The sequence below is a fragment of the Centruroides vittatus genome, unplaced genomic scaffold (assembly GCF_030686945.1).
Source record: "Centruroides vittatus isolate TY-2023 unplaced genomic scaffold, ASM3068694v2 contig_549, whole genome shotgun sequence".
NCBI lineage: Eukaryota > Metazoa > Arthropoda > Arachnida > Scorpiones > Buthidae > Centruroides > Centruroides vittatus.
The window spans coordinates 3,271,723-3,297,287 of record NW_027122325.1 but is presented as its reverse complement, the minus strand read 5'-3'; the positions used below and the strand labels follow the sequence as shown (position 1 = coordinate 3,297,287).

The window sequence follows — 25,565 nt, the reverse complement described above, 5'->3', positions numbered from 1 at the left end:
TTACTTCTGAGAAACTGTATTCCCCTGATTCAAATTCTTCTCTTAGTCATGAAGATATGCTTTTTGGGGAAGAACTATTAATGTAATAAAATAGTTTTTCAAGTATATTTAAAGTATAATTTATATAAGATATATAAATTTTGGCTTTTTTCTGGCTTTTTTTTAAAATTTAAATCTGGCAACCTTGTTCGATCGTTGATTCTAACAGGTCGTGGGACATATCCGGACGGACCAAGAGCGGTAGGCTGCCACCTTGACCGTGTGCCTTACGTCTTTTCCTGCCCCCTCTTCGCCACGTGGTGGGTCCGACTCGGTGTTGAGGAGTTGTGTAATTCTGGGTGTGTAACCGAGGGTGAGAGATTTATTGGAGGGTGTGTCTCGGGGAGAAGTCAGAACGGAAATGGAGAGAGGACGAAGAAGAAGCAAAGTAGTGGTGCTGTGTAAAAGTGCGTGTGAAAATGGTCGGGAAGTGGGAAAGTAAAGACACTGTGCAACCAAGTCAGTGTGGAGATTTTGAATTTCGAACTGGTTTTCTGCCTAGTGTGAAGAAGAAAAAGAGGCAGTGGCGTAGCGTAGTGGGGGCGGCAAAATTTCACAATAAATAATAATATCTTGTAAAAATTTGAACCTGTACAATACACAATAATGATGATTGTTCTTGCTGAAAATTTCTTTAGAATTACTGTATATTTTAGTTTTTTAAATTGAGATACCTAAATAAGGGAGCGGCGAAATTTTTTTCCGCCCCGGGCGTCTGACACCCACGCTACGCCACTGGGAAGAGATATACTTTAAACTCATTTGTCGGTATGTTTTATGTCCTCACGTTACGGGAATTTTGAGCAGTATATTGTCGGGAGAATTGACGTTAACGATATTCGGTATATTGGATTGTCGGGCTCCGTACGTTCCTATGATTTTTTCCTAGAAGTACTGTATGTTCGCAGGAAAATTAAAGGGTTAAATATCAATAAATGTATTGTACTGTAAAATTTGTTCAGTACTAAACTGTACTGTACTGCACAAATTTTAAAATCTTGCTACTCAAAGTTACATTAGCAAGTCGCATCTATTCAACTAAATGTTAAAAATTGACCAGACACTTCCGAATTTCAAATGTGTTTATATTTTGTAATTTGAAACAACTTGATAAGAATATTTTAAATCTAAATCTTAGTTATATATACTCTGAAGAATCGAAAATTCTACAGAGTGTTCATAACTATTAATGGTAATAATTCGAGAATTGGAATTATATTCAAATCTTTGTAGTATTTAGTACATCTAGAGTTCGTAAGGTTTAATTTAAACACAATTTAGTGTAATTAATCGACAAATATTTTTATTTGAAAAAAAATTACGAAAAATTTTAGAAATTTTTCAGATTTCAATACAACGCAATAATGAATAGTATTGTTAAATTTTATTGTTCGAATTCCATTGTTGAAATCATACGATTCAGAAGTCGAAAGCTAATCGGGGTGAAATTTCGGTGCGTTTGCTAGCAGGATGTTTGTTGTTTAGCGCAGTCACCTCAGGAGAAAGCGCCGAATATACCCAGCCAAACATCGATGTTCAGATGTGTCCGTGACACACGCTTGCCTTCTGAATATCCCGCTAGCAATGCTATCGTTTCGGGGACTTTCGCTGGCGATTATTTACTGTCATTGCGTTGTAGCGAGGTATTAAATGCCACCCAAGTGGAGAGTAATGAAAGCGAGATATCGGAGGGTGCATTTGCAGTTTGCGACCCGAGCGGCATGTATTTGAATTTTCTGCAAAATGAGCTTGTTGAAATCAGCTCATTTCGGCAATTGAGTAGCATAAAAGTTTCGTGGAAATACCAATTTAATTAAGGTAGATTGTTCGGTTATCTGTTTTCGTGGTTGCATGCATCGTAACGGAATGTCGATCTTGCTTCCAGAATATTCTTGAAGAATCAGTTGGCATTCGCGGCTCGTTAGCTCAGTCGGTTAGAGCGTCGTGCTAATAACGCGAAGGCCGTGGGTTCGACCCCCACACGAGCCAGTCGTTTTATTTTGCAGATTCCGAACGTCGTAAACAGAGTTCACTACAGACTTTGTTTTTTATTTATTTATTTTTTTTTTGCATCTCAACGTAACGATAAATCCCTCATCAGTTGAACTGGAGACTATTCATTTAAATACGCACCAACGCAGTGCAGTCTTCAGAACAGATGTTTCGGTCAATGCGTACGACTTTCGCAGTAAACCAGAGTTTTGTTTCGTCGTAGCCGTTCGCACGTCAACGAGTCCTTTATTCACAACGGAAGCGGACAACGACGGAGCTCAGAGAGTTTCGTTGCGAACTCGAAACGGTGGTTACGAATATTTTTGACGCACAGCAGCAGATCGACTAGCACAAATGAAGAGATAAATGAAAAAGAGCAGGAGTTAGATTGGAACGAGTCGAGACGATTCCTACTCGATGGATAAAGTGTAATTATAGCGGAATTGGCGGAGGTGGTATGAACGACTTCCCACGTGGTCTAGTGGCTAGGATACCTGGCTTTCACCCAGGAGGCCCGGGTTCGATTCCCGGCGTGGGAAATTTTTTTGCTCCTCCGTTTCTAAGTCGTCCATTTTTCGGGCGTTGTTTTTTTTTCTTTTTCGAAGCAATCCTACAAACTTACGTTCGAGACCTGAAATCCCGTGGAAATTTTTGCAGACGGATTTGCATGTTTGAGTGGGAGTAAAAAATAACAATAGACAGCGCCGAGATGCGGAAAAACGAACAAAAGCAACTACCAAAATTGAAAACAAAGTCTGCTCTAAAGGGACCACCATTTATTTCTTGTGTTTCGGACATAGAAATGGTGGTCCCTTTCGGGCAGACTTTGTCTTCAATTTTGGTAATAATAATCTCCATCGGATGAATGAATTTACAAAAAAAACTCTAACTGTGTCGTAACTAGGGGGCAGCTTCCAAATCTACATTTTCCAGTTCTTGTTCTAGTAGATATAAAGCAGAAACACTTCCTAGGATGAATGAAAAGCAAGATGTTTGTGTGTCACCAGTTCCTTTTCAGAAATTTTTAATTGGATATTTGTGTTTTTTAAAGGAGTTTTTTGAACTTCTGGCAGCATGTAGCCTATAAAGGTCTGTCGCCATTAATGTGTATAGTCTGGAAGACAAGAAATAAATGGTGGTCTCTGTCTTCAATTTTGGTAATAATAATCTCCATTGGGACGAAAATATTTATAGAACATAAGCAAGTTCCCATGCCGGGAATCAAACCCGGCCCACCCGGATGAAGGTTAGGTATCCTCGCCACTAGACTGCATGGGAGCACACGTTTGTCAGAACTACAATCTCTTTCCGCTTCGCGTAGAATTCAGCAGTTGGGAGGGCAACGAGTATTCGAAAAATCTCGGGGATTTGCGATTGCGCACTCTTTTACTATTTGTTTAACCAGATTTGTAAAATATTAATGCGTTAAAATAAATTTTAAGTTAATCTGAGAAATTATCAACTAGATTTAAGTCAGCCGAATAACAATCAATATAGAGAATAAAAATCGAGAATAAAAATCATTCTCGCCTGCGGGCACTAAGGTTTTTTTTAGCAAGCTCATTATGAGCCTTGACAGGCCACGCTGTCCGGGACTGACCACTGTGATAGTCACGCGAGTGTACAGTAGTCCACGAGAGGCTGTACACAAAAAATAACAACAATAATTTATTTTTTTCACGTGATTAGCAATATACAGGATTCTTTCGGATTCCAACTCTTAATGTTATACAATATCCAAAACTGGGGTGAGGAATCGAGCGAATACAGGACAAAAGAACGCGCTCGCGACAAATATGAAAAGACGGACTTGTAATCTTACGACTAACGTACACTAAATTATAAACTAAAAAGGAAAGGAAGAACAGCAAGAAGTTTTAGTATGTAGAGGAGGTTATAAGGAATACTCGGGTTCTCTGTTTGGTATTGATTGGCTCTTCTGGTGGAGTCCCACTCTAAATCGTTTCTCGTTGATCTTTTTCAAATCTCTTCGAAGATTCTCCTTATACAATAAACGTTGTCTCTCTCTCTCTTTACGTTAGCGGGTTGCTCTCTCTTTCTGTAGGCCAACTTCGTCACCCTTTGTCCTTCTAGACGACGAGCTGGAACGTAACTTTCACACGTTTACCTTCACCGACCCAACCCAACCCAAGAATGAACCTTCTTATCGTTCTAGTAGCCTCAGTGACTTTACTTCCCATTGTTAACGTGGGTCGTGAAAAGGGATACCCCACCCACACGAAGGAATGTTAACAGAAAATTCGAGAAAAGAAAAAAACAAAGAAGAAAGAGAACTTAAAACTAAACTTATATATACATTAATATGGCGTATTGCCGCACCACCTCTCAAAAAATTCTCGTAGTTTTTCGATCCGTCCGGATTCCATCCCCGGGTTAAGAACGATAGGCGGTTAACCTAACCGTTCGGCCATCGGGTCGTTGAGCATATTGTATGAAAATCAACTTTCCAACAAAATGAAAACAGGAAAAAATATTACAAAACCTTAATTAGTAAGCCTTACTTTGAGTTCATAAAAGATTAATACTTTGCGCATAGAGAAAAATAAAAAAGCCTCGAAACAAATTAGAAAATAGGCATTAAAATATTCAATAAATGGAAATCTATTGAATGAAAGATCAGATATGAAACTGACTTGGATTTGAAAAATAAAAAGAAGCAACACAACCCTTGAGCGATCTTTCGTGTAAAGGATCTTTAATTTAGCGAGTGTAGCTTTATGTTTAATTTGAGAATTTTATCGATAGAAAGTGTGTGAATTAAGAGATTTTGTATGCTTTTAAATACTGTATATATTTATGTATGTAACAAAGTGTCCGAAAAATAACTTCTAACTTCTTTTTCCTTAGGCTGTTGTTTTGGAGTCTTAATTCAAATTACAAACGAAACAAACCTGCTCTGTCTCTTGCTTGTCGCGTCGTGTTTTAAACTCCGCCTATTCGGATAACGTAGAGATCGTATATGGAATTGTAAAAAATAATAGTAATTTGCAACCAGGTCCACTATTGCTTCCTGTCACCGGATCTACACATTTCGATAATTTATATTAAATATTTTTCGTGAATTGCTTTTTGTTCTTATGTTACAATATGAAACTATGAGCACGAAGATAAACCTATGTCTACCGACTTCTATGTGATTACTCTGATAATGTCAATAGTGTATGATAAGCCCTCCATAGAGCCAAACTTAGTTCTCACAGTTTCATATTAAATATTTTTGTTTGTTTAATTACATTTAAATTTATGTTATAATATGAATGTAAAATGAGTAAAGAACCAAATTTTATTTTGTCATTGAAAATGTTTCATTCATTGTACTTTTTTAAAAACTCTTTCCGCCCTGTGGGCACTAAGAGGGCCTCTATTAGAAGGCCTATTATGGGTTCGGCCAGGCCCATAATGGGGCGACCGAGTGGTGAGGGACGGGGCCCGACATATCCGAACGGACCACCCCCGAAAAATTCCTGGGGATTATCATTCATTGTACTGTATTCAATATAGTGGCCTTCTGTAGTGTGATGTATGTTTTCTTTTTAATTATAATGTTCCCAGCCTTTTGTGTAGCGTGTGTGGTATTACACCTGTAGAGGAGAAAACGACAGGTACAATAAGCATCCTACCCATCCTCCACGGATGCCTTATTTCCTGGGAGAGTTCTGTGTATTTGCTGACTTTTTTAGTTCATATGTTTTGTATATTTGGAACAGATATGTCTATAATGTACCTGATTTTATTGTGTTTGTCAATTCGTGTGATGTCTGATTTGTTGTGGTAAATTGTTTTATCTGTGATTACGGCTCTGTCATAGTAAATTTTGTGCGTGTTGTTTTCCAATACTGTCTGTGATGTATTTGTAGTATGATTCGTGGATGTCTAATAATTTGTGTTTCTTTGCAAGCTCTTGGTGTATTATATTTGCTACTTGATTGTGTCTATGTAAATAATCTGCCTGTGCCAAGAGCTTGCAATCAGAAGTGATGTGTTGTATAGTTTGGCATGATGTGACATTTTCATTTTCTGCATGTGTCGTTTGTGAATGTTATATTTTTGACTATGTGTTTTCTGTAGTTCTTAGTATTTATGACCTGATCCTGTATAGCAATCATGAATACCAATCATGAATGCCAAAGAGGCATTTCCGAGCTAACCAGCTGTTTAACGCAGTTTTGCCAACTTATTATTATTATTATTATTTGAATATTTAATACTATAGGATATTATTTACACTTTTTACAGTGCGTTAACACTTTAAATGTTGACACTTATGCTAATTCACTTATTACTAATTTAAGAATCTCTACATTTAAATTAAATTCAGGAAAACAAAATTATCTTTTTTGAAAATTATTTTCATATTATTAGATAATTTTTTAGAGAGAAACGACGTAAAGAAACTCGAAAATGTATTTAAACAATTACAGTAAAGTTTCAATTGTTCGAATTTCCCTCAAACTTTGTTAAAAACAAACAAACAGGCATGTATGTAAATGTACTGTATATGCATGAAAAGTAATTTTTTTCGAAATGTAGAAATAAACTTATATTCATTTGTAGATACACTTCTGTATTTAATATTTTATCTGGACATAATTATGTACATACGTACAGTACACAACAGTGTTTGGATAGGAAGAATATGACTATTTTAGGCAAAAATCCAATTATCCGGATAGAGGCCAGAGGTCTCAATTAATTCGGATAATTGAAGTTTTACTGTAATTGACAAATTGCAATTCGAATAACTCTAACTAATTTCTCCAAATAACATTAAATATTAAAATAGTTATGTGTATAGTAATCCCCGGTTTTCAGTTTCTTTTACAAATTTAATTTTTCTAAAAAACCACATCTCAAAAATTTCAATCTCAATGTTGTGACTTTAGACAACTTTGAGAATGATTGTATAATAATATGTTAAAGCCAATCCATGTCAGAAAAATTGCAACAGAGAAGAGAATATTATTCATTTCATATTCATATATATATACTTAATTGTTTTATTGAAATCTTGCAATAAAGAGTTTTCAATAAATAAAAGTTTTAAACTCTCAGGAGCCAAATTGGAAAGGGGATGCTAAATAGGCGTCATGTTTATAGAGATATAAGTACCAATACATTGTCGCTGTTCTTAGGCTTGTTCTCAGGTACAAAAATTATTAGAATGATCCTGATTGTAATTAATATATCTTAAAAAATTATATTCACCTAAATGAAAGTTTATAGTATACTTGACTTTGAAACTTGTTATTTTCATTCGCAGTATTGTCTATTGATGTCAGTAAATCAATTTTATTACAACCGGTTATGTTTTTATCAAGGTTATTCCAGGTCATTTGCATCTATATATTCTTGTTTTTACAACAATTTTCATTTATACAACTTATGTGAAAAATTTAATTTTAGATATAACTTTCGTTTTTTTAATTTTTAAAATTAATCGTAGAACTATTACTGAATTGTTTACAATATCTGATTAAAAAAACTGTTTATATCTTTCGAGTAGTTCTTTTAGATAAGAAAACGAGTTTATTAGTTTAAAAAAGTTGTCGCTTATCCTTACAAAGTTAACGAAGGCCAAGGCAGAAGAATAAATTACTAAATCGAAAAATGAAAGTAATATTCTCTATTTCAAAGTCTTTAATTACAAATATAATTGATATCGTTGTAAATGCTTATCAGAAAAGTAATGGTATATTTGGTAAGTACTGTACCTGTATATGAATAATTTTTACTCAATTATTTAAAGATGAAACAACGAGTTCTGAGATAGTAAAACCTTATCATTCAAAACATTTAAAACTATCTTATATATATATAATATATACAGATACATATAGGTACAATATATGTTTATTGTACCTATATGTACAGTACAAACGCAATATCATTTAAACTATCTTTTAATCAAACAGATTTATATTCTTAACTGATATTACGTTTGCATTTACATATAGATACAGTATCTATATATGTTTGTGTGTATTTACATATACTGTACGCTTGTAATTAACGGAACCTCTTAATTGATCTTAAAAGTATTTTTAATTAACTTTATATATTTTGGTAACCACTAAAAAGAGGTTTATAGAGTAATAAACAAATTTGTTGTCTTTCTAATCCGACAATCACCAGAGGTCAAGAACAATTCAGAAGACAATTTTAATTCACAGATCTTTTATTTATTTATGTATCCTTCAAATATTGCTACTTTATAATGTATGCTTCTTTTAGTTTTATGTAAAACTCTATATAACTTAATTGTGATAATATTAAATACTGTTTAAACCGATAGACATATACTATCTTACATTATATACAGTAAAACCTGTTCAAAACGGAAACCTCCCAAATCAGAAAAAATATTTGGTATCGTGCGAATCCGGTTTAAACAGGTTTTACTGTTAATTTATATGCCTATATGTCCTTATTTTCTATTTGTTATATATTTTGTCTACGAGGACTTAGCCTATTAATAGAACGTTTAGCAATCGAGGAAAAACTTATTCAGAGAAAACAAATAATCTTTATTGATCACCTTGTATTATACCTGGTATTGTATCAAACAGGTTTTACTGTATATACAGTAGACTCCCCCTATAACACGGTAGATACGTTTGTATTTAAGTGACTCGTACAACCCGGATTCATATAACACGAAACGTATCTACCGTGTTATAGGGGGGTCTACTGTATATATATTACGGCTAAAGCTAGGATTAACAGGCCAATGTAGTTATCCAAGTTTTAGCTAGATTATGGATGCATTGTGTACGGCTCTGAGCATGAATCTACTCTTCGGATGCTGGATCCAATTCACCACCAAGCATTGGTTTGTGCACTGGTGCTTTCGAACTTCTCCTGTTTAAAGCCTGTATGCTTATGTAATGCTTATGAGCCTCCGTTATCCCTCAGGAGAGAACAGTTGTCTCTTATATTAAACAGAAATCTCATACTAAACCTTCAGTTGATTGTACAGTCTCAGATACTCAGCTGAAAAGATTATTTACAGCTCGCCCAAGTAGTGTCCCTACATTCGACATAAAAATGAAAAATATAAGCAGCACGATTGGCCTGGACACAAGCAACATGTCACAGGCCGAGGTTGATAGTATATCACTTTGGTCAACTCCTTTGATAGAAGTAGACTTTAGCTTAAAGCAGTTTCCAAAAGAATGCACTTTAGATTAAAGTATAGACAGCGAACATAAACGTACTCAGCAAAAATATATACTCCAGTAACCACCACTTTATAAGTTGCCGAGGGAATTTTTAATTAAGTAAACTAACGTTTTCGATCTATTCCATAGATCATCTTCAGGTTTAAACTGACAAACAAAAAAAAAAAATTTTTTTTGTTCGTCAGTTTAAACCTGAAGATGATCTATGGAATAGATCGAAAACGTTAGTTTACTTAATTAAAAATTCCCTCGGCAACTTATAAGGTGGTAGTTACTGGAGTGTATAGACAGCACTTTGGAGAAATTCAACACAGTGACAGGAATTCAATTCCTATTTATACTGATGGATCTAAATCGGATGACTACGTTGGCTCAGCCTTTGTCTGCCAGGATAAAATCATGGCAGAACAAATAGTACCGAATTTTTCCATTTTTACTGCAGAGCTGCAGGTTATTTACCTAGCCTTAAAGTATGTAATCAGAAAAAGTCGTCGTTGCTGCATGATTTATACTGACTCAGTTAGTGCACTTCAGGCTTTGATCTCATGTGAACCTAGTTCTCACTCCATAATGATTAAAATTCGTAAACTATTTTGCCATGTTACTGCGAGTAATTTCTCTGTAAAATTTTGTTGGGTCTCAGGCCATGTAGGTATAAGAGGAAATGAAGAAGCTGACGCAGCTGCAAAGTCAGCAAGTCTTTCACAGTATACATTGCCTACTGAAGGAGATGATTTGAAGCTAGCCGTTATAAAACAACTAGCAGAGAGATGACAAAATGTGTGGAACGCCCAAGTCCACAATAAACTACATGAGATGAAACTTATGATAGAAAATTGGACACACAGTAAACAGTATGATAGGAGGTCTGAGGTTATCTTTACCCGTTTGAGAATTGGACATACTCGGCTGCAGTGGCATGCCGTCATTGAAAGCGGTGGAAGCGCTGCATCCCTTGTATTTTGTAAAAAAATAAATACATATTGTGCGATTATTTTCATATAATTAAAATTAATATTTTATTATAAACGCATTATGTATCTTATTACAAATTTCTATACTACATGTGAAAAAAACGATAAGATGGCTATTGTATAATCGAATATCAGTGGCGGAATGGAAGCGCTGTATTGTCAGCTTCCAAACAGCCAGAGTATACTTATTCGCGCATGCGCTTTACAGAATACCAACCTCACCTGGTTTAGCTGGTGGAAGCTACACACATATAACGCTTCCAATTCTATCCAGGACCGGTCCTAGGCTGTTATCCGCCTGCATGCCTATATTTGGCCACCCTCGCCCGATTATGTAAATCACGAGTAGATTTATAACATAACCCAACCGGTAAGAACTTACTGGTATGTTTTTATGATAGTTCAGTATAGTTGACAGGAGTTTAAAAATATCCATTAAAATATTTGATATTTTTATTCTGCTCTCCCATCTTATATTACTTACGGATTTCAATGTTAAACTAGTGATATTACAATTTCGTACGTCCAATCTATAAGGAAATGTAGAAAAAACGTGTACAAATTTTGTACAATGTTAAAAAATTAACTGTTACTTTAGCAGCATCATTTACAACTAAATTTAATGAAAGATGCACGAGGTACAAAAAAGCTCTAGAATTTATTTTCCTTAAATTTACGATTTATGTATCCGTTGTTATAAAAATTTGTCTTTCCACTTTTTTCCGAAGACTACAAATATTCAGGTACAAAGTAACCGGTTTCGACTTATTTCTACTTAAGAAGTAGTTCAATAATTAAGAGATTAGGGAATTGGGGACATAAATAAAACCCTATGAAAGAGCCGGAATTTTACCCAAACAAAAGCTTAACCGAACCAATCTCTAGCCGAGTACAGTGCGGACTTATTTCTTCGTAATATTAGATAATAAAGACAGAAATTTTTCCAGTTCAATGAGAGTGACCGAAAAGTTGTAAATTTTGGAAATTTCCGTGAACCCTGGTCCTAAAACGAACTAGTTAGAAAACAAATGACAGACAATCTATTAAGTTTAACAAATTTAGATTTTTATATCTATGGCGAGAAACGTTTAAAATGTACAACCACCTTGTTGCGTCCTTTGAGGTATACGAGTGATGCGACAAAAGAGGCATTTGACATTGACCGATATCGGCACCCTCGGGATTTGGCAGCCCGCGTGCATGCACTTACCAGGACTGTCTCTGATTCCACCGATTAGTCACTCGTAGGGAGCTATTTGACTAAGTGGATTGTTTTAAAATTTAAAAAGTAACGAAGATTTTATGTTATTTTTACGTACGTTTCTTTACAAAGCTGTATTTAATTATAATTTCCTTTAAAAGTATATTCGTACAATTGAAGAATATTTTGTACCAGGTACGAGGATGTACTGTACATCCACCACGCCTTTTACTTCACCAAGTAAGTTTTTATTATTTTATTTATAATTTTAGCCCTTATATCGTGGCTAGTGATTCAGAATGTAATCGTGATATTAAAAATACATTTAGAGAAGTCTACGGTTTTTACTGGCTTATCGAACAAACAGTACGAATGGAACCAAGATCACACTGACGCGCAATTAACTGAATTTCCCTGGAAGTTGGCTTCTCACAGAAACACAGCTTCCCTATCATCAAATGTCACGGCACGCCACTGCTCGGCTGACTCATCAATACCTTTTGAAGGGTGATGACCAGCCGGTAGTATGCCAGTATTGCAACTGCTCCCTAAGTGTAAAACACATGCTGTGTGATTGTTCTGCTTCGAGACGAGGCGTAGACAGTACTTTGGAAATGTAAGTCTGAGAGAGGTTTTGGGCCAGAGGCCAAACCTTGACAAGCTACTGGACTTTCTGAAAGTCATTAATATGTATAGACAGATTTAATTTTTTATTTACCTTTTACTTTTATATATCCTGTTGTTTTGTTTATTTGTACTGTTTTATATGTAGTTTTTTAGTTATTTATATTTTAAAGTATGTATATATGTATATATATAGTATTGTGTAATTTTACCATTTGTCATGGCGCAGCATAGCCTGTATGGCTCTTGTGCCAAAAAATGCCAACCAACCAATCAACCCACCCCGGTATGTGCAAGGAAAACAAAAGGGAAAGTGCTTAATCACGTTAAATTTGGCTTGGTTTTGGCGGGTGCAATTGAGGAATACATAGGCTTCTAAGTTGCTTGAACTGCGGGCTTAACTCGTAATTATATTATCATCTTTTAATATTTAAAATCCTTTAATATAATTCTGGAAAAATCCTTTAATATAATTCTTCCAGAATTATATTAAAAGATTTTTCATTTTTTGTCATGTTCTTGAATTTTTGCTATTGATTTTGAAATGTTCTTTAATATGAATCTTCGTAAAAAGACAAGATAAGCTCATCATGCACTAAACAAACTGTACTGTACTAAAATTGATTCATCAAAGGATAATTTTATTTTCAAATTTAAATACATTAAAAAATGTATATCATTTTATTAGAGTTTGTATTGTGTAAATCGTGATTAATATTGGCTTTTGTTCGTAGGTATTTTTGCATAATTTTTCTCATCAGTTCCTATTTCGAAGGGAAGAAAAAGAAATTATTTAACTACGATGATCAAATTTCAGCTTTTAAAATATATACTGCATTTACAAATAAAACTCACTTTGCTTCCTCGTCATCAATCTCTGCTTCTTTTATCTTGTAGCAACATTTCTAAAATTCATTATGAGTAATTTTTATTGCAAAAAATCCTAATAATCCAATTATTTAAGTGATTAAAATAATTTACATACCCGCCAAGAGAAGTATTCTCGTTTGGGTAGTTTTTTTTTTTTTTTTAACTCTTTCCGCCCTGTGGGCACTAAGAGGGCCTCTTTTAGTAGGCCCATTATGGGTTCGGCCAGGCCCACAATGGGGCGACCGGGTGGTGAGGGATGGGGCCCGACATATCCGAACGGACCACCCCCCGAAAAATTCCTGGGGATTATTCGACCCGTTCGGATTCGATCCCGGGTCCCCCAGAGCGGTAGGCTGCCACCTTTACCGCTCGGCCATCCGGCCGTCCTCGTTTGGGTAGTGTAAATAGTCTTGTTATATCGCAGACTTTTGTTGCTTCTATTACGGAATTTACTTTAGAACATATTTCATACCAATTTAGCATTAAATTGAAAGGACTGGGTACGGCTTCGTCTACATAAAAATATGTAGCACATTGTCTGGTTCTGATATATTTCCATTCCATATCGGCATTATCCTGAATCATTAAAATAATAGTTTAGGATAATGCTGACACGAAAAACAAAGCTCATATAAATTGTATGAAATTAAATACAGCTTGTATAAATTAGCATAAGCACGTCAGAGAGTACATTGCCAATCATGATTATGCTCATTACGAACAAATCCGTTCCGTAATGGGTTCAACTGGCATAAGTCTGAAATCAATGGATGGTGTCCCGACTACTTGAAAAATTATGAAGGTCTGGTAATGGTCATCTGATAGTACTTTAATGTTTGTTCGATTTGTTGGGATAATGAAAATTTTTATATATTTGACGTCATTCTTTAGAATTATTCATTGTAAAACTGAAGTAATGACGTCAAATTGAAGTCGAAATGTACACTATCCCAACCAATCAAATAGACCCTTAATAGGAAAGATGAAAGTTCTTACCACGACTTTTTGGAAAGTATTTGTTAGAACAGCAATCAATATGTTAATGAAAATTATAATCATTAGCACATGATAACTGCCAAATAATAAAGTCCCGATAGCCTGGGTAAAACTGTGGTGAACGATTCCTTCGGGTGCTGTTTCGGTTTCTATCCCAACTATCACATCTGCAGAATCGAGATCGATTAATCCAAACAGAGCCCAGAATAAAGTCTTCATCGAAGAAGATAAACTATAGAATTTTTAAAAATTAGTATCCTTGCTTATTTTATTCAAATTAATAGCGTAAATTTACTTACGAAGTGAAAGCAGCATCTTGAAGGATTATCTCCCCGTTATTTTCTTTTCGTTCCATTCCTTTATAGTGTGAATATAAACTTGTCATGCAAATGGCTATGGTGCTCAGCAGAACGAAAACTCCGGCCAAGAACCATGCGATATTCACTAGCATTCGTGTTAAAGAGACCTAGGATATATAATTTTGATATTTTTATCTACGTTAATTATTTAATTCCTCATAGAAATAATCTTTCCTGACCGAAGTTTATTTACTGAGCGATTACAGTACAATCTCGACACTTCTAGATATTCAATGCTAGTCGACTGGGATATTGCCGGCACTGTTGCCAAGTCGTAGACAATCCAACCGTTCAAACTCCATTTCGTACTAAAGGTTGCATGATATTGAACCTGAGCTCGAACACTCAAACTTAGGCACGATATTAAAAATTATTAAACTGTTTAAAAAAGGTATAGTATCTTATAACACAGTAAGGTCTATATAAATATAAAATCAATCGCTCAAAATTTTCTTCCAAAAACACCTCTTACTACTCCCACTAGGTTTAGTGGGAATTTACTAACTTGGCAAAACAATTTATGGGGCAAAGTCAGGATATTTTGATCAGTAATTCAAATCGTATTTTGCTATTATTAATTAACAGTTTATTCCGCGCTATCAAATTTATTTATGCGCTTTTGAATTCATCTTACTTCCAATAATCCGGCAATCTCCTTATTCAGCTCCGTATGTGTCGGATTATCGAGATTGGACTGTACTTAGAAATTAATACGTTTCGTATTATTACCTGAATGGGTCCCAAATGAAAACTTTGTTGAAAATAATATAGCATTTTTCCAATAGCTAGAACTCCGGAAAAACTTAGTAAAGCTTCGTGTACGAGAGTGGAGTCATATGGTGGCCAAAATTGTCTAGGGACATCTTTAGCTCCCATGTGATGTATATCAATCCACGATTTAAACCAAAATATGAAGGTCGTCGTTAGCATCAATTCCAAAACGATATTGTACCTACGATAATTAAAATAAATTATCATTTATTTACAAATAATTAATGATACAATTTCAAAATAGAAAATAACTGATATTGAAAAAAGTTCGAGAATTTATATTTTTATTGCGGAAATAACAATAGCCTATAAGTAATTGTGATTACTAAAAACTTTCTATCATTAAATATTTGAGTAAAAGAGATTATCTATTAATGTAACTAATCAAAATTTGCAGACTTGTGCTGACTACCAAATTACTAAATGGTATGACTTGATATTTTCTGGGAGATTCTTGTTGAATATAACAATAATTTCAAACGGACAGAATCGTTCATTATGCTATATTAATTACACTGTATCTAATTATTTATTCAAAAGAAACGAACTCGAAATTAAATATTTCACAACATTCAAAACACTCGAATCCGATCCGCACTTTCGTGACTTTTCGTGAGCATTTTAAAACTTTCCCATCCATAAAGGTTAATCTCAACCTATTTGGGTGAAATTTGTTTATTAATTCCGCCCACAACGAGAGAAATTGACGTTGACCATGTAGTTTAGAAAGTTCATATGCATTGTTTCGAATATGAAAACAATTTCAAAAAGATATTATTGAAATATTCAACAGTTCAAAATTTTAAGTAAATTGACTGATTTGATTCGTCCTAATTTTCAGGATTTTTCCTCCGATCCTCCTACGTCAAATTGAAGTTAAGCTGTAATTATTTTAAATTAATTATAATGAATAAGAAGGTGATACCAATTCCATGGATTCTGAAAGAATCGTTTAAATCCAAGCAACGTGAGACGCCTGATGGAAGCCCAAACGAATCCGGCAACCCAAAGTACGATTGGAATCTCTAGTCCTGAAATAATAATAAATAAAAAAAATTTAAATCCTTTGTTAAAAATTCAAATTCATAATGAAAAGAATTTAGAATAAATAGAAAATAACCTGTATTTGGAGGACCTCTTTCAGAAGTGTTCGTATCAATACCGATCATGGTAAAGAGTAAAACGAAGAATATTATATACGTTGCAAATTCATTCATAAATCTATTTAGGGGACAGCGCCATCGTTTACCCCAATAAGTATTTGGTGCAATCATAATGATGATACAAACAATAGGAAGGATCAATATTCTAAGCAGCATATGAATCGCTTTTCGAAATAATGAATATTTCACCCAAGTTATGCAAGGACCATTCCATTCCGCACTTACTATTTTTTGAATGTGTGGATGAGCCACAAACTAAATGAAATTCAAAATGTATAAAATCTAAATTTATAGGATAGATTTTATTTCAATAGCTAGAAGACTTACTTCCTCTTGGGAGTAATCGAGCGCAGTTTGTAATCTCGGATATTTTACATGTAAACCGCTGAAACCTTTCTTAATTTTTAGAATCCGTTCTACTTCATTAGCATTTGGACATTGCGATAACAGATCGACTGAAAAATTTCGAACGCATTCCGACAAGGCATTGTATTCCATCTGAAATTGTTAATTAGTTAATTAAATTTTCAATCAAAGATAAAATTTGAATTCTAGAAACAAACCTTAAATTCCTTTTCTAGTCTGGCGCATTCTCTTAATTGTTTATCCAGAGTAAAAGCTGTCAGGATAGGATCTCTTGATGTCAAACAGATAAAATATGGGTTGCATATAGCTCTGTATATATTTAATCGTTGTGAAGTTGGATCTGCACCCATATGTTTGAGAATTCTTCTGCATTCTCTGCATTTGCCTGTTTAAAAAATAAGCTAATTCTATAGTTATAAGTGCACTAATAATTTTAAGCTCGTTTATATAAAAATTTTGCCAATTAATTTTTCATGGAGTAAATAGGGATTGGATTGGTGTAAGCCAATATAACGTCAATATTTAACTCCGTTCTCGAGAATAAGGAAAGACAGAAGGACAGAGAAACGGACGACAGTGGAAATTTATAGAACTACAGTTTTTTCAAATTGCAGCCCAATAAATATACTTACATGTAGGCAAATGAGGTTCGGGTATACGATGATTTCTTTTTAACAGAAGCCGAATTATTTCGACAGAACCTCTTTGAGCAGCCAGTATAAGAGGTGTCATGCCGTAATCAAATTCTATGCTCTTAACAACTCTGAAATTCCAAATTTCTTTCCCTGAAACAAGAAATTAATAAAACTTTAGGAAATTGAAAATCATCGCATTAATTCTTTTGTACTTACTTAAGAGAATCCAATATCATCTCTATAATTTTTATATTTCCTGTGCATACGGCGTGAAGAACACAATCCTTTATGTCTATGTCGGGAATGGTGAGTAAGAACTGAATCATCTCGACGTTTTCATTTTCGACTGCGATATGAAGTGCAGAAAGACCTTGATAATTAACACAATTTATATTCAGTTCATTATTCTGAAATATGAATAAATTAATGAGTTAGTTGTTCTATCTTATCTCATTCTGTTTTAAATAAAATTTGTAAAAGATACGCAAAAGACTTCTCATTCAAAGAGCTATTACCGATAAGAAATTTCTTAATTCATTTACGTCTCCATTCTTGACGAAGTGAAAAAATTTTTTTTCTGTCATATCCAATTCCGGTAAGGACACTATTTGGTGAGGAACATCCGGAATATCTATAATTACCGAATCTGAGTTCATTTTTTACTGATTCTTTTTAAAAAACTCGCTGAAATATTATTAAACAATATTTCTGGACAATAGTAAAGAAACTTTTATTTACAACGTTAACAATTATAAGTTATTTACTGTTATAGAATAAATACAAAAAATATTTAATAATTGAAAAATTAGTCTACATATATGGAAATCATAAGAAGTTAATATATTTTTTAATTTTGTGAAATTGAGTGTTTTGGAATTTTATTTACAGCTTAATAAAAATGTTTAAGCGAATCCGGATTCGAACCCGAGTCCTTACAACTGTAAGGCAGGCCCAGATGGCCGAGCGGTTAAGGTGGCAGCCTTCCGCTCTGAGGTTAAGTTGTTGAAAAAATGGCGAATACATTTAACATCGAGGGTTACCAGGGAAGGTAAATAAACAAATTGAACTGTTTAAAAGTATTTATAGGATGTTTAATAACACTAAATAATTATTTTTAATTAGTGTTGTGTCTCCTACCGTACGATCGGACGATAGGACTACCTCATACTTTTGTCGAGAGAAGTAGTGGCTTATGTAAGGTCGCCGACTGGTGGGGATAAGTTAATCCCGTGTCAGGATGAGCCTAAGGGGACGTTTTCATGTGGGTGTGGCGGAGGAAGCAAATGATGTCAAGTGTTTTACATAAGAAAACCCGTTTATTGAATAACATATATGCTTACATCCACAATTGACAGTCCACTTCTCTACAGTCCTTCAGAGTGGCGAGGATTTCCCTTCCGTCAAAGCCCCGGGGCGGACGAGATGAGATCGCTGGACAACTGCTCGCAGAGGTGCTGAAGCGTCCTACGTTGTTGGCGGCGACACAACACAACACAGATCACGGCTCTTTGCTGGATGCGGAGGAGACTCTCCCCGACCTTGGAGATTCCAATTTTTATAGTTTTTCCGATTGGCCCCTCGTCCCCTTTCCCGTTTTCCGATTGGTCTTTCCTTCGTTTCTAGGCGAAACTCGGGACGACCCGGGTCATGGGAAAGGTCCGATTCGGAGTGTCCATCTGGCGTCTTTTTGACCATTGTGTTCGGAGACTGTTGATAAATTTACAAGACTCGAACTCATAATTTAACCCGTTAATTGCGATTTCTGTCATCTAGGAACTTTTACGATTCAAGCGCGACGTTTTCTATCTATTAAACTGTCCCCCCTTTCGAAGTTGTCTTCTTAGATCGACTATTTATGAGCACTCGAGTCAGAATTTCACCTATTTATGAGTCTTTATGTCATAATTCTATCTATTTATGGACTTTCGTGTCAGAGTTCTACTCTTCCGTTTGACATAGATGGATCGTTTTTAACACGTGTTTTGGCACGTGTTCCGGCACGTGTTCCGACACTCATTTACATTTTGCGTCGTTTGTTTACATTTTGCGTCGCGATGTCTAGATCAAGAGTTTTTTTTTTCTTTTCTCTCTCTCTCTTTTCTATATAATCTATTGTTATAATTTAAATGCAAGAATATCGTGATCTACGGACCTCGTCTGCAACCTCACACTTATGTAAATTCGAAAGCAGCTCGGAAAATTAATTTTTAGAAAATTTACAAACGTATTAAGCTGTTGATGGTAGAAGATAGCGCGGAAGAACAAACCTACCCTAAGATAAAGCTATTATGAAGGCAAATATATGTAAATTCTATAGGCACTTCCCATCACTTGCTAACAAATTGAATAATTAAAATCGTGTTTCTTTGCAATATTATTCGTAAATGCTTAAATAATCATTATTTTAATAAAATACGTCATAATTTTAACCCCAAACACAAAAATAAAGAAGTTTAAGTCGATCGTCTACTCTCCATTCTAGACGTAGCAAACGCCATTATCGACTGTATAGAATTGCCAGATGGCGGCGCTCGTACTGTACGTCCGCCGTTCACGTTTGGGGCTGAATACGTGCGCCTCAACCTCTCTATTATTAGATTCTTTCATACTTCTAACCCTTCTATTATATTATATTATATTATAGTACTTGATTTATATAACTACGAATGTTATCTTACGTAAGGGTTTAAAACAAGTGCCTAAAGTCACGCATTTTAAAAATTCTTTAAATTGTATACAGTAAAGCAGAGTTTCTCAACCGGGGGGTCGCGGTGATATTAAAGAGGGTCACGAAAAATAATGAAATCATTTTATGAGAAAAAATCATTTATTATAAACTTATAAATATTTTACTTACAATAAGTACACATGTAAAGAAAAGAAATTAAATGTGATGGTTGCATTTGTTTTTCATTTAAAATTTTCTCCATACGTGGATTTGCGTTAGAAACACACAAAAGCAAATTGTTTTCGAGTGATAAAAGACGATTCCTGTATTTAGTTTTTAGCGCAACTATAGACGAAAAACCCTTTTCACAGAGATAAGACGTGGCAAAAGGGATTAATATTTTCAATGCTTTTGTGTTCTGTGACTAAATTTCCATATTCATGTCGACGAGCAAGCCAAAACGTATTTAAATCTTTAGATGTAAATTGCAGTTGTAGCGTTTTGTCGGCAGACATTTCGATGAGCTGGTCGTGAATCTCAACTGGTAACTTAGCAGCGGCAACAATATTTTCACTAAACGGATTCAGTACCCATCTTTTCGAGAAATCATTTTTATCTTCCGGGAAATACTCTGTCAACTGAGTTTTTAGCTCACGCAAATGCATCTTCATGCAATCCAAACTGCAGTGAATAATAGTGTCTTGTTCATTCAAATTTTTCTCAATATAATCCGAAGTGAGTGGGAACATATCCAAATTTTTCCTTTGAAGGCGAATAATCCAGATATCAAGCTTCTTAATGAACGCATGAACTTTGTCTGTCATTAATAAAATGTTTTTATCACGTCCTTGTAAATTCACATTCAAGTCGTTTAAATGCGAAAATACATCAGCTAAGTAAGCCAACAACAACACACACTCATTATTCTGTAAAAACGATGATAATGGGGTTTGTTTATCCTGGAAAAATATTAATTTATCTCGCAATTCCAATACCCCGGGTTAACTTCTCTCGCGATAACCATCTAACTTCTGTATGGAAAAGAAGAGATTTTTTATTTTTGCCTATTTCATCGCATAGTTTAGCAAACAGTCTGTTCTGTAACGGTCGGCTTTTAATAAAATTAACCAGCTTTACAACTTCACAAAGAATTTGATTGAGGTTTTCCGGCATATTTTTTTGTGACAAGAACATGTCTGTGAAGGAAGCAGTGCGTCCATTTCGCCCTAGGTATAAGACGATCTCTTAATATTTTCATTAATTCACTGTTCTTTCCTGTTATCGCCTTTGCACCACTACATACTGCAATACATTTTGTCCAACCTATGTTAGTATAGTTTCTCGTAGCTTCATAAAAAACATCAAAAAGACATTGTCCTGTTGCATGACCCGGTACTGTTTTGCAAAACAATATATTTTCTTTGATTGATGTGTCCCTATCTCATTTATATCTCATAAAACATAAGAACTGAGACATGTTTGCTACATCTGCTGATTCATCAAATTGAATACTAAAAAATTCACTCGAACTCACTTGCTGAATTATCTGATCGCGAACATCGGCAGCCATGTCATCGATTCACCTTGATATTGTGTCGTTAGAAAGCGGAATGTTTTTTTAATTTTTTTGCTTCTTCCACACCTATTAAAACACTGACCATATCAATTGCAGCAGGCAATATGATGTTTTCGGCGATTCTATGGGGTTTGGACATCTTAGCTACTCTTAATGCTACGAGATAAGATGCTTCAAGTATACTTTTATCAGTATGGCTTAACTTACAAATAGAAGTTTGTTGATTTCTTAAGGTATGTAATTTTCTTTTGAAAAATTCCAAGGGTTTGTTTTTATGAGCCGGACGTTTAGTTTCCAAGTGGCTTCATGCTTACATCGGAGAGAACTTGAGAGCAAACAACGCACTGTGGCTTTCCATCCAATGAGGTGAAACCATAATTTAAATAACTTTTTTTTTTTTTAAACTCTTTCCGCCCTGTGGGCACTAAGAGGGCCTCTTTTAGTAGGCCCATTATGGGTTCGGCCAGGTCCACAATGGGGCGACCGGGTGGTGAGGGACGGGGCCCGACATATCCGAACGAACCACCCCCGAAAAATTCCTGGGGATTATTCGATCCGTTCGGATTCGATCCCGGGTCTCCCAGAGCGGTAGGCTACCACCTTGACCGCTCGGCCATCCGGCCGTCTAATTTAAATAACTGTCATTGTACAACCTTTGCCTTTTTACCAACCGATTCACTGGATGTAGATGGCTCACTTCGTTTTTTCACAAATTTATCCATTTCGCGTTAGAAATTAAAAAAAAAAACAATTCAGTTTCACGGTTGACCGCACACTAAAATAAAAGCACCAGACGCACGCTTCGCATTTGAAACTTAACTGAAGCGGTGCAATCGCCAGCGCCTCTGTTATACTAGTGACAGCACAACTTGTTCAAACGCATCCATATGCATGTTCAAACATGCTCTCACAGCAAGTATTATAGAAGATCAAATTAAAAAGAGCACGTACACATCAAGTTGGAACTTGTAAATTGCTCATGTATGTACACGTCATACATGCATGTTCGTACCCGTCGCTATAAACACGGCGACATAAAATAATAGGAATAGTTGTATTACATTTTTTATACTGTCGGTATTTTCTTAATGTATACAATTAGTGCGTGCAATGTGATTATGTAATATTTCAAAAATTTACATTTATAATTACAGTCGAAATTCAATTAGTAATAGTAAGGCTTACTGTTATTATTCCTTTGGGTCGTCTTTTATCACTCGAAAACAATTTGCTTTTGTTTGTTTTTAACGTAGATCCAAGTATGGAGAAAATTTTAAATGAAAAACAAATGCAACCATCACATTAATTTCTTTTCTTTACATGTGTACTTATTGTAAGTAAAATGTTTATAAGTTTATAATAAATGATTTTTTCTCATAAAATGATTTCATTATTGTTTCGCGACCCCCTTTAATATTACTGCGACTCCCAGGTTGAGGAACGCTGCTCTAGACATTTGTGACTTAACCCATGTTTCACTTGTAGGGCAAATGGGTGAGCGTAGCTCCCACGTTCATTCCTCCAAAAGTAGGACATTTGCTGTTTTTGTTTAAAGGACAGAGACGGAGGACTGAAGGTCAAATTGTAGGACATGTCCTCCCAAAGTAGGACGTTTGGTAACCCTAGCCATATACACATACCGGCAGTAATTATTTTTTGAGGCCACCCGGGTCTGACCAAATATACGATGGAAATGGATAAAAGGCCCTCTTAGGCCCAAAAGGACAAAAAAAAAAGTATATATGGTAATCTTTTTGAAAATTTGGAAGTAACCCTTTATACAGCTCGTGTTTATAAGAATTTACTCACAAGAGGGCGTTTGAACAACGAAGCGCGTGATTTGTCTCGTTAGAGCAGTGTTCATTTGTGGGATAATACTTTATGTGTATTCTTGCTTTATTTATTTTTTTTTTTAGAAAAAAAATGCATAAACGAAATCTTTATTACATTAATATTACACATAATATGCATTCAGATATTCTCAATTTTATTATTTTTAAAGTTATTAATATGCTATGTTTAACAAATTATTTTTTTATTTGAGGCATTCTACAAATTTTATGTCATATAAATATATGAGTGAAATAATACTAAAGTTAGATAATCTAAAATCATGGACATTATGGACACAAGTAAGCAGCTGTCTTCCAGATTCCATGACAAAATTTTTTCCTTGTTTTCTTTTTTAAATAGTTTAGAAATAGGAGTCTCAGAATCTATAAATATGTTGGGAAGCACTATGAAAGTATAGTAATTACATTAAAGTAATTATAAAAATTAAGTGATAATGCTGAGTACATCTGAAATACACCAATTCCTAACAGTCCTTTTCTTTAGATAAAACTTTTTGTTAGGTTTAACCTACAAATACACTACTTTTATCATTAGTATGTACTGTTAAAACATGCAATAATATATATATACTTTTACTGATAAATATATTTAAAAAAACATTAAATTTTCAGTATTAGAGATACTTTTAAATTTATGCATTGAAATTTAAGAAGGGAAGTTTGATAAAATTTACTTCTGATAAAAGGATATATATTATTGGTTTTAATGCTATTTTTTCAAGACCTCTTTAATGCTAAAATATTTTTTCTGAAATTTTTGTCACTTATACATAATATAAAAATTACAAAATCATAGAAGGTAAGCAAAATCCTACATTCTGCTATGGAATGTAAATACTATCATTAAATAATTGAAGTATATGCCATTAGATTTTTAAGTAAGATTTGGCACCAGTTAAAATCCCTAGTTTTATGGTATCTTAATGATGAAATAAAAGGAACTCCCTATTTTTATGATTATTTTTGAAATAACTCTTAGGTGACACATGTTGAAAGTTCAATTGACACACTAGCACATTTTTGGCTTTTCTGATGAATTATTCTTCCAAAATGTGACAAGACATATTAACCATTTCTTAAATAATTAACTTTACTTCTAGTCAAAAAAATCTTATACAGTATAGTTTTATATGAATGGTAGAACTTTGGCTAATCTTGTATATGATATTTAGTTCAACATTAAAACTTGATATTAAACTGTATTAAAAAGATAAAAGATCGTGAGTTTTGATCAGATTTTTGATCTAAATTCAGTTCTGCTATGATTTTGGAAATTTTAAAATACATTTTTTTACTATTATAATAGCAGCAAAGCTTGAATTTTAATCAACTTAAGACAAAGCCTTGTGGCAATAGTTAATCTGTATGGTTAGATGGTGGATTTAAATTATAGGTATGTTTGGAACAGATGATTGAACAGAGATCCAAGTAGTATAGCTATTAACAGAATTGCATTTTTACAGGTAAGCAGAAATTACAGATTTGAGTTCTGTTTCAAGTTGATTTATTCTAATTATTAATGCAAAACTGTGGTCTAACCATCTACTTTTAGACTAAATTTATTAGGTGCTGTTCATAAATGACACCCACACTGAAAGGGAGGGAGGGGTTAAAGACAAGTCAAAGTCAGACAAGGGAAGGAGAGGGGTTGAGCTTCAGTAGACATCCATTTATTTCATTAAATTTTATACAGCTTATGTATAACTAAATATAAATATAATAAAATGCATTTTATGCATTATTGTATTTATTTCAAAATTTCTTGTATGTTTTATTTCTACTTATGGTATCTATCATTTGTGAAGTGATAAAGGTTTTAAGGGGAATCAAGTTTTGTTGGACATCCGAAGAGGGGGGGAGTTACGAACATTTGTACAAATTAGGACAAGAGGAGGGGGAATAAAAATTTCAAGAAACGTGCAGACATGGACCGTCCCTAAGAGTATAATTTTATGGACCAATTTATGGACTGTCCCTAAGAGTACAAGCACTAAAGACAACAAGAAAATTGTTTAAAATCTAACAACAAAAATGACAATCTAAAAGTTTAATTTATTTAATAGATAATTAGATTTCAGTCTATTAAATGGATTGAAATCCAACATTTAATCTATTAAATAGATTACTGTTTCTATATCTTTCTACCATATACATATATCAGCATAGGAACCACAATTGTTGCAAAAAAATTAGTATGCTTAACCTTTTGATAATAATGATTTTTCTACATTCTATGTTTGTTGGTTTAATTATCTTATTATATAAAAACATCTGGTTAA

General features: G+C 34.2%; 2 protein-coding genes and 2 non-coding genes across 5 annotated transcripts in view; 3 read left to right on the top strand and 1 right to left on the bottom strand.

Annotated features, from left to right (window-relative positions):
- The first annotated feature begins 1,954 nt into the window (after positions 1-1,954).
- Positions 1,955-2,028, top strand: TRNAI-AAU (transfer RNA isoleucine (anticodon AAU)). The gene has a single exon. It is a non-coding gene; the product is annotated as a tRNA-Ile (tRNA).
- A 470-nt stretch (positions 2,029-2,498) lies between these two features.
- Positions 2,499-2,570, top strand: TRNAE-UUC (transfer RNA glutamic acid (anticodon UUC)). Its single transcript has one exon. It is a non-coding gene; the product is annotated as a tRNA-Glu (tRNA).
- Positions 2,571-7,620: 5,050 nt separating this feature from the next.
- The window catches only part of LOC136978691 (rifampicin phosphotransferase-like), a 130,808-nt gene continuing 112,863 nt past the window's right edge, over positions 7,621-25,565 (top strand). For both annotated transcript variants that reach the window (XM_067274454.1, XM_067274455.1), the window contains exon 1: positions 7,621-7,750. In XM_067274454.1, the coding sequence (XP_067130555.1) occupies positions 7,660-7,750 (91 nt within the window). In that variant the 5' untranslated portion in view covers positions 7,621-7,659. The remainder of the gene's footprint in view (positions 7,751-25,565) is intronic.
- LOC136978596 (short transient receptor potential channel 4-like) lies at positions 12,881-17,845 on the bottom strand. Its single transcript, XM_067274336.1, has 12 exons — positions 17,705-17,845; positions 17,406-17,596; positions 17,187-17,317; positions 16,752-16,939; positions 16,516-16,686; positions 16,146-16,443; positions 15,951-16,056; positions 14,984-15,206; positions 14,195-14,361; positions 13,896-14,127; positions 13,266-13,475; positions 12,881-12,934 (listed from the first exon to the last, which is right to left on the bottom strand). The coding sequence occupies exons 1-12, from the start codon at positions 17,843-17,845 to the stop codon at positions 12,881-12,883; spliced, it is 2,112 nt and encodes a 703-aa protein (XP_067130437.1).

Coding starts and splice junctions, on each gene's coding strand:
- LOC136978596 (XM_067274336.1), bottom strand. CDS start 17,845: ATGAACTCAGATTCGGTAATTATAGATATTCCGGATGTTCCTCACCAA. Junction 17,597..17,704: donor AATTAAGAAATTTCTTATCG/GTAATAGCTCTT, acceptor TTCATATTTCAG/AATAATGAACTGAATATAAA. Junction 16,687..16,751: donor GACTAGAAAAGGAATTTAAG/GTTTGTTTCTAG, acceptor TAACAATTTCAG/ATGGAATACAATGCCTTGTC.